The sequence below is a fragment of the Nycticebus coucang genome, chromosome 10, assembly GCF_027406575.1.
Source record: "Nycticebus coucang isolate mNycCou1 chromosome 10, mNycCou1.pri, whole genome shotgun sequence".
Classification (NCBI taxonomy): Eukaryota; Metazoa; Chordata; class Mammalia; order Primates; family Lorisidae; genus Nycticebus; species Nycticebus coucang.
In genome coordinates, this window is record NC_069789.1 from 22,172,417 (window position 1) to 22,181,928 (window position 9,512).

Sequence of the window (9,512 nt, forward strand, 5' to 3'; positions counted from 1 at the left end):
GAGGAGGGAGTGTGAGGCTGCAGTGGCCTGTGACGCCAGCGTCCTCACGCCTGGGTGACAAAGCAAGGCCTAGTCTCTTAAAAAAGAAAAGGTCAGTTGGTTTGAAAATTTCTAGAATAGCTTTTCATGGGCTGCCCAGTGGTTTCTAATTTACTTCTTTTTCTTTTCTGCTAGTTTTTTTTTTCTTTTTGCAAGTAATGCAATTTATTTGCATTCAATGGCCAAGAACTGGGCATGAACACGTGTTCTGAATTTCTTCTCTTAGGACTCACATTAAGTTTTAGTTGTCTTGATGTTTGCTTTCAGGGATGCATGTTTATGGCTCCAATTTTTGTAAACAGTTGTGCTTTCCTCAGCCCTAATTTGACTTTTTTTTTATCACACTCTTCATTTGATTTATTCAACAAATATTTCTTGAGCACTGGCTGTGTTCCCAGTATGCAGCGGTGACGTCAGACGTCAAAGCCTTTTCCTCTTGGAGCTTATATTCTAGTTGGGAGAGACAGACAATAAACACAAAACAAACAAATAAGTTCACATGGTGGCGGGTGCCTGGAGGACAGCAAACCAGGGGATGGGATGAGGACTGAGCAAGGAAAAGAGCCAGCCACTGGCAACCTGGGTGGGGCTCCAGGGAGGAGGACTAATGGAGCTGGGGACAAGTGTGGGCAGTGAAGTTCAGCAGAGGAGGTGATCTGGGGAAAAAGTAAACTGCAAATCTAACTTCTTGGACTAGTATTTACATAAGCAGTGACAAAAATGACACTTTCTCACCATTTATCTCATTTAGCCTGAGAGACACTGGGATCATTACCATCTCCACTGTCTAGGTGAGGAATCTCAAGTTCATAGAAGTTAAGGGCCCCGTCCTAGGAGTCAGGCTTAAGGAAGCTGGGGCATCGGGCTTCGCTGAGGCCCATCCAGGATAGACCCTGAGTCAGCCATGGATTATACATGTTAGGGACTTGGTACAGAAGGCACAATCTTGTGATCGAGACGTTTTCTGTGTTAATTGTCAGCAAATTATGATGGTGACTGTGATGGTAAGAAACCTGGCTCGTCTTCCCTGACAAAGTCTTCCTTAGTTTAAGCCAATATTCAAACCAGATTTACCAAGAAGCAAATCCTGGGAGGGCTTTAGCTTCTGAAATAAGAGGTCATTGTAAATTGTGTGTTTGTTTTTGCTTTGTTTGTGGAAAACGCACAGCTCAAGTGTCAAAGTGTGGCAAATGAGGACCCTAATTGTCCAAGTGAATTTTTATGCAGAATGAACTTTTTTTGACTAACCCTCTTTCTTCCCCGAATCTAGAATTGATCCATCTTTCTGTATTTTAAGACCAATTTGGGACTATTTTCCACCACACCTACTTACTGCCAGAAGATACCAGCTATGTTCTTTTTCTTCCTTATACTATAGGTTCTCACTTCATGTACTGAAATTCAGAAAGAGGCCAGGCGTAGTGCCTCACACCTGTAATCCCAGCACTCTGGGAGGCCACGGCAGGTGGATTGCCTGAGCTCACGGTTACGAGAGCAGCCTGAACCAGAGCAAGACCTCGTCTCTAAAAACAGCGGGCGTTGTGGCTATTATCCCAGCTACTCGGGAGGCTGAGGCAACAGAACCGCTTGAGTCCAAGAGTTTGAAGTTGCTGTGAGCTATGACAGTACAGCACTCTACCAGTGACAAAATGAGACTCTGTCTCTAAAAAAAAAAAAAAAAAATCCAAGTAAAGAACAAGAATAAATCTACCTTGTCTTTCAAGGGCAAAGTACAGTTCTCATTCATTCATTTAGCAAACAATTTTTGAATTTCTTCTTTAGAGCAACCTTGTGCTTATTATTTGAGAAGTATCAAATAAAATGATCTCCCCCACCCCACCCCCATTTCTGATAAAGATTATTTGGTTCCAAGTCTTTTTTTTTTTTTAAAGACAGAGTCTCAAGCTGTCGCCCCGGGTGGAGTCCCATGGCGTCACAGCTCACAGCAATCTCCAACTTTTGGGCTTAGGCAATTCACTTGCCTGAGCCTCCCAAGTAGCTGGGATTACAGGCGCCCGCCACAATGCTCAGCTATTTTTTGGTTGTAGTTGTCATTGTTGTTTGGCAGGCCAGGGCTGGATTCGAACCTGTCAACTCCAGTGTATGTGGCTGGCGCTGTGGCCACTGAGCTACAGGTGTCAAACCTGGTTCTAAGTCTTTCTCTCCCTTCCCCAAGGCATCACCCAGCGTCTGCCCATTCATGTACAATATTATGTGATAGTTATTTAAAGTATAATAGGACAAAATGTATTTAAGAGAAAAAAAAAGTTAGCCCTGTCTAAGCCTTCCAGAGAGCTAATTATCGTCTGTGATTCTTTTCTTTTTTTTCTTTTGCAGTTTTTTTTTTTTTGGCCAGGGCTGGGTTTGAACCCGCCACCCCCGGCATATGGGGCCGGTGCCCTACTCCTCTGAGCCACAGGTGCCGCCCAATATAGTCTGTGATTCTAAAAGGCAACTTTAAACCCACTTGTGTTGGCAGTTCATGTACATTCCAGGTCAGTAAGTGATTTGCCACTTGTGTCATTGAAAACACACGCACAAAGAAAATTTCAGTACATCTTTTGTCTTCTCATTGATTTTAACAAATAATGATAATGGTCAACTGATAATGCTTAATGTTCAAATAAATAAGGGCCTCTCAATTCGCTTTAAACAGCCTTTCAGAAACTTTCTTGATGTTTTTATTCTTATTTTTGATACTAAATGAGAAAACATTGCCAACACTGAAGGTTTTTAAATAAAGGTGAGACTAGAAAGGAGCCTCATAACTATTACATATAATTCTGGACTTAGAGATTTAAATCCTACTTTATTTTTTTATAATATTTTTAAAAATATATTTTACGTTATCCAAATAAACACAATAATCATGGAAAATTAGGAAGTAGCTGTAAGTTAAAAAGAATCACCTGTGTTTTCATCATCCAGAATTAACCATTGTTAACACTTTTGTTATTCTAGCCTTTTCTCCAGACTGTGATTATGTGTAAATATGATTTGCATGGATGCAAATGATCATGTTATTTTTATAAAAACTGAATTATACATACATACTCTTTGGTAACTTACTGGAAAGAATATTGTTAATTTGACTCCACCTTTAAAAAAGGCAGAGAAAATTCCAGAATTTACCTTAATATCCCTCTTTTACGTCGGGCGTGGTGGCTCACACCTATAATCCCAGCACTTTGAGAGGCTTAGGCAGGAGGATCGCTTAAGCCCAGGAGTTTGAGACCACTCTGACAACAGGGAGAGTCCGTCTCCACAAAAAAAGTAAAAATAGGGCGGCGCCTGTAGCTCGGGAGGTAGGGCATCAGCCACATACACCGAGGCTGGCAGGTTCAAACCCAGCCAGGGCCAGCTAAAATCAACAATGACAGCTGCAACAAAAATATAGCCGGGCATTGTGGCGGGTGCCTGTAGTCCCAGCTACTCGGGAGGCTAAGGCAAGAGAATCGCTTAAGCCCAAGAGTTTAAGGTTGCTGTGAGCTGTGACGCCACGGCACTCTACCTAGGGTGACAGCTTGAGACTCTGTCTCAAAAAAAAGAAAAGATAAACAAATAAAAATAAACCAGCTGGCCATGGTGGTGCACACCTGTAGTCCCAGCTACATAGGAGGCTAAGCCAGGAGGATTGCTTGAGCCTGGGAGTTGGTGTTTGCAGTGAGCTTTGATCCTGACGCTGCACTGTAGTCTGGGCGGCAGAGTGAGATCCTGTCTCAAAAAAAAAAAAGAAAGGGCGGCGCCTGTGGCTCAGTGGGTAAGGCGCCGGCCCCATATACTGAGGGTGGTGGGTTCAAACCCAGCCCCGGCCAAACTGCAACCAAAAAATAGCCGGGCGTTGTGGCGGGCGCCTGTAGTCCCAGCTACTCGGGAGGCTGAGGCAAGAGAATCGCTTAAGCCCAGGAGTTGGAGGTTGCTGTGAGCTGTGTGAGGCCACGGCACTCTACCGAGGGCCATAAAGTGAGACTCTGTCTCTACAAAAAAAAAAAAAAAGAAAAGAAAAAGGAAGAAAATGCAGGAAATTGAGCCGTCCGACTTGGCTGGAGCACAGGCTGCATCTAAGGAAGTCATGGGAAATAAGACAAATAGAAAGCTGGGACAGGCCTTGGTAATTGATGCATATAATGAAAAAGTCTACAAGGACTGCAGGGAACTGTAAGTGTAAGTAGGGGAGTCTAAGGAGTTTTGCTGGGTGAGGGAAGAAATTGTAAGTACTATTTGGTGCACTGGGTTGGAGATGTTATCTGGACTTCAAGAGGAGATTTCAGTAGTCAGTCCTGGGGCCCAGCATAAAGCATTTACTATATGCCAAGGGTGGTGCTAAGTCTTGCAGATGTAAAAAGAAAGGGCCTTACCTTCTGGTGGAGAGGCTTATAGAAGTTGCTGAGAATGACTGAGACTGCCAAATGGAGAAAATGTGGAAGGAGAACACTTAGAACCTCACTAGAGTTCCTCCCAGTGACTCCCGAGGACTTGGCTGTGAGGCTGGGATCTCATCGTATCAGGCAGGATGGGGAAAGAAGGTGGCCAGGACGTGATGGGCACGGGCCTGGGGTATCAGGCTTCATTGGCAGAAGGAACTCAGGGAAGACGCAGCCTGTAGCATCCAAAGGGGAAATGGAGTCTTGGCCCTGGTTCCAGAAGCAGCTTTATCCAAGCAGAGCTGGTGTGATGGGGCATGTGCTGGAGCAGGAGGGCCAGGTGTCTCCAGGAGTCAGGTGGGGATCTGCTTCCCTGTTCTGGGTTTTTCTGGCCAACCGGAACTGAACTGTAGCCAATAGTTGGGGTATAAGGAACTGGGTCCAGTCTCCACAAGGTTTGGTAGGAACTGGGCTAAGTCAGATGCTGCTCGAAGCCACATAAGATGAAGATTGAGAACGCGTGAGGCCTGGAAGCAGCAGGTTTTGAATTCTCACTCTAGTCATTTAACAGTGAATTTTAAAAAGAGAAAGAGAAAGTGACTTCAGCAAGTCATAAATCCAGAAGGGGCAGTTTGAGGTTCTTATTTTTTGGGATAGAAGATACCTATACTTATTTCTAGATAAAGGAGAGAGGATTAATACAGATGGGTAGCTGGAGATGAGGGGAAAGAAAAGAGCCATTTATGAAACAAGTCAGAGAGGATAGGAAGGGGTGGGAAGACTCAAAGGCATAAACTGCTTGGAAAACAGGAAGGAAGCTCCATTGATAAGTGTCCTCTGTGCTAAGCTAGACAAGGTCTTTGTCAATGTAATACGTTGTTTATCACAGAAACAACAACACTGCCAGAGAAAGTTTGGAAAATAGAAACATAACCCCACCATTGTAACCCAGTAGTTATTATTATCTTTGTATTTCCCCCTCATATTAATACAATCCTAACTTGCATTTTCACATGGTTCTACTGGTGGAATTCATACATTCTTTCTATCTTGTGTTTTTCACTTAACATCACATTTTCTAGGTTGCTATCTAGTCTTCATAATTACTTAAATAATATTTTATCAAGTAGTATGATAATTTAATTCACTAGTCCCCTACCTTTAGGCATTTATTTTATTTTTAAAAACTGATACTTGGGAGGCTAAGGTGGGAGGATTGCTTAAGGATTGTTGTACTCCTGTGCCACAGGGAAGAAAAACTGGACCCCACTTCACGTATAAATCAGATGGTGATTTATTACACTGAGCAGACGGGTCACTGCCCAAAGGACAAATGGCCTTGAAGATAGAAGCAGGGTGATTTTATACCCTTTTTATGCTACATGGCAAGCCAAGCAAAAACAGAAGCAGAATGTGGCCGGTTAGCTCAGGGATGGGGTTATAGTCAGGGGGGCTACAACATGGTGGGGTTACAGTGAGTTGGCTCAGGGGGTTGCATCGTGGCAGCTGGCATGAGGACAAGCTTGGCTTGGAAAATTTTGCTTGAGTAAGTGTTCCACCATTGTTTAGCCATTGCTAGGGGGTTGGGGTAAGTTCTACCATTGTTTTACCTGTTGCTAGGAGTTTTGGGGAACTCACGGAACTTCCTTGTTCTGAAACCTGTTCTCAGAATTAACCCAAGGGGAGGTTTGAGATGTGTAGACTCAGGCTGAGGCAGTTAGGGGCCTTTAGGGATTCTTTTGCTGGGTATCACAGGATAAGCATTTGAGACCAGCCTGGACAACACAGTGAGACCCATCACTTGAAAAAGTGGTGATGTACATACACCTTTTGTATTATCTTCTCAGGCTGGATTCTCAGAAGTCACGTTAGTAGGCAAAAGAGTAGAAGTATAATTTTTGTGGGTCTTTTATGACCTTTTAATTCGTGCATGCTAATTCTCAACTTTGTGATCACCAAAGTAACTCCCTCCGTCCCAGTCCTCTTCTGACTTGAGTAGGCCACAACCCAAGGTAGTATCACACGTAACAGAAATCATCATAACTTTCTCCAGAATTTTCCAAGCCATTGATCTCTAAAGTACCATTCAGCTGTGAAAATCCAGATTCAGGGGACTCATGAGACTCCGGGTTGTTGCAGAGTTTAAGCTCTTTCATTTGCCATGTTTCTGTAGACACTGCTTAATACTTTATCATAGGTGACTTGCCAACACCTCCTACCTACTGACTCCATCCTCCCACTAACATGCCTGCTGCTAATAAAATGAGGCTAAAGATGAGGCCTGTAGTCCAGCTACTTGGGAGACTGAGGCAAGAGAATTGCTTAAGCCCAAGGGTGGGAGGTTGCTGTGAGCTGTGATGTCATAGCACTCTACTGAGAGCGACATAGTGAGACTATGTCTCCAAAAAAACAAAAAGACGATGCCTGAATCTGTAAGATGTAACAAGCAGGCCGTCCTCCCCCGGGTGGGAGTGGAAACGCTAGGCTGAGCAGCCTCCTGCCCTCCCCTGCCTCTGTCTATCTCACTGCACACACCCTGGGGTGCTGGCTCCACTTCAAAGGGAGCCCCAAGGGGAAGAAAGCACAGGTAAAGGCATCCAGGGATGATAAGGTGGCCATAAATTTAACAGGTAAGTTTTCTGGCACTATCAATTATCACTCCTTTTCAAATATGTAGATAGAGTGGATATTCCAGTTTTTATTTCAGTGTATGCAGGTATTTTTTAAGAAGACCTTTTAAAGAATTGTGTAATCCTTCCACCCTACCATGCTGTGTTTCGTGCTAAGAACCTGTCAGGGCTGACTGGGAACCTGGAAGGGAACCTGCTGCGGGCACAGGCTGGTTACTCACAGGTGCACTGGCCTCTGACCCCCACTCGACTGGTGATCTGCCCACAAACAGAGCTGTTCCCCTTCTGGCCGGCAGTGTCACAAATGCACACAGTAAGACTTAGAGAACTTCAGACAGGAAGGAAAACTGGCTTTATAAAGTCTACTTCTAGCAAAGCAACCCATCCTAAGGAATAAAACATTATTAGAAATGAGTATTTTGAAATAGTCCTCTATAAGATAGGTTGTGATGGCGGCGCCTGTGGCTCAATGAGTAGGGTGCTGGCTCCATATACCAAGGGTGGCAGGTTCGAACCTGGCCCCAGCCAAACTGCAACAAACAATAGCCGGGCATTGTGGCAGGTGCCTGTAGTCCCAGCTACTCAGGAGGCTGAGGCAAGAGACTCGCCTAAGCCCAAAAGCCGGAGGTTGCTGTGAGCTGTGACGCCACGGCACTCTACCAAGGGCGACAAAGTAAGACTGTCTCTTTTTTTTTTTTTGTAGAGACAGAGTCTCACTTTATGGCCCTCGGTAGAGTGCCATGGCCTCACACAGCTCACAGCAACCTCCAACTCCTGGGCTTAAGCGATTCTCTTGCCTCAGCCTCCCGAGTAGCTGGGACTGCAGGCGCCCGCCACAACGCCCAGCTATTTTTTGGTTGCAGTTCGGCTGGGGCCGGGTTTGAACCCACCACCCTCCGTATATAGGGCTGGCGCCTTAACGACTGAGCCACAGGCACTGCCCAAGACTCTGTCTCTAAAAAAAAAAAAAAAAAAGATAGGCTGTGATAAACTCAGACTGAATGCTGTCGGCCATTCCAGCAGGAAAATAAAGGGTGTAAGAAATGATCGCATGTTTGAAGCCTCTTTTTGATGGTGCACCGTACTGTTTCCTCCCGTAGGTGTCGGCAAGGATGAGTCCTGCAAAGAAAACTGTACTTGTTCCTTTTGCTCTGTGCGGGCCCCCACCATAGGTGACTTGCTCAATGACCAGGACTTATTAGATGTGATCAGGATAAAGCTGGATCCCTGTCACCCAACAGTCAAAAACTGGAGGAATTTTGCAAGCAAGTGGGGCATGCCCTACGATGAATTGTGTTTCCTGGAGCAGAGGCCACAGAGCCCCACCGTGGAGTTCCTGCTGCGCAACAGTCAGAGGACAGTGGGTCAGCTGATGGAGCTGTGTAGGCTATACCACAGGGCTGACGTGGAGAAGGTTCTGCGCAGGTGGGTGGAGGAGGAGTGGCCCAAGAGGGGGCGTGAAGACCACCCCAGACACCTCTAGAGCTCTCCTTCCTTCATGAGGCTCTCTGGACATTGAGACAACCACAGGTCAAGGAGGACTGTGAATCTGCTCTAGAGTTTAGGATAAGGACACGGAATGATGGATGCTGGTTTCCCCAAAACCTAGTGGTCTTGTTGGGGTAGGTTTCGTGTTGGTGGTGGATGTTTGTTTGTTTTTGCACATTTGTTTTAATTTAATATTTGAATCTGGAATTGGGGGAAATATTATGTAGGCTCCTATAGCAGCCAAAGCCTACAATCAGAATGGATACATGCTGTAAAAATAAAATTATCCTCTCCCTTAAACACTGCTGAAGATTCCAGTAGGACCAGAGACTGTTCAAGGTCCCAGACACACATACATCACCACAGGGAAGACCTTTCATAATCAGCGGCAGTCACGTGGCTTGGAAGAAAACAACAGGGAGAAATTACCCTGTTTTTTTGGTTTGTTACTTTTTTTATAAAGTACTTCGGTGAATTAAAGGATGCTGGTACTGTGTGGTGATACCCTTTAGAACACATGTGCCATTTTTTTTTTTTCAATTCAAATACTTGTTATAATCTGTGGGCTACAATATCATTTGCTCAAGTGTTTTTAAAAGAAATACAAAAATGATGGGCGGCGCCTGTGGCTCAGCGGGTAGGGCGCCGGTCCCATATGCCGGAGGTGGCGGGTTCAAACCCAGCCCCGGCCAAAAAAAAAAAAAAAGAAATACAAAAATGTATGGTTATTGGGAGCACAGAGTCAGGAACTACTAGGATACTCAAGGCTGTGGGAGTGATGTTTGACAAAGGGAATTCTCAAAACGCCATTTTGTTACTCATGACTTTTTTTTTTTTTGAGACAGAGACTCACTATGTCACCCTGAGTAGAGTGCTGTACCATCACAGCTCACAGCAACCTCCAACTCGGGTTTAAGCAATTCTCTTGCCTTAGCCTCCCTATAGCTGGGACTACAGGCACCTGCCACAACGCCCAGCTATTTTTTGGTTG

The 9,512-nt window shown here is 44.9% G+C and overlaps 1 protein-coding gene across 2 annotated transcripts in view; it reads left to right on the forward strand.

Moving 5' to 3' along the window:
• EDARADD (EDAR associated via death domain) overlaps positions 1–9,005 on the forward strand; it is a 68,802-nt gene extending 59,797 nt beyond the window's left edge. For both annotated transcript variants that reach the window (XM_053604303.1, XM_053604304.1), the window contains exon 6: positions 8,134–9,005. In XM_053604303.1, coding sequence (XP_053460278.1) covers positions 8,134–8,516 — 383 coding nt within the window. In that variant the 3' untranslated portion in view covers positions 8,517–9,005. The remainder of the gene's footprint in view (positions 1–8,133) is intronic.
• The last annotated feature ends 507 nt before the right edge of the window (positions 9,006–9,512 follow it).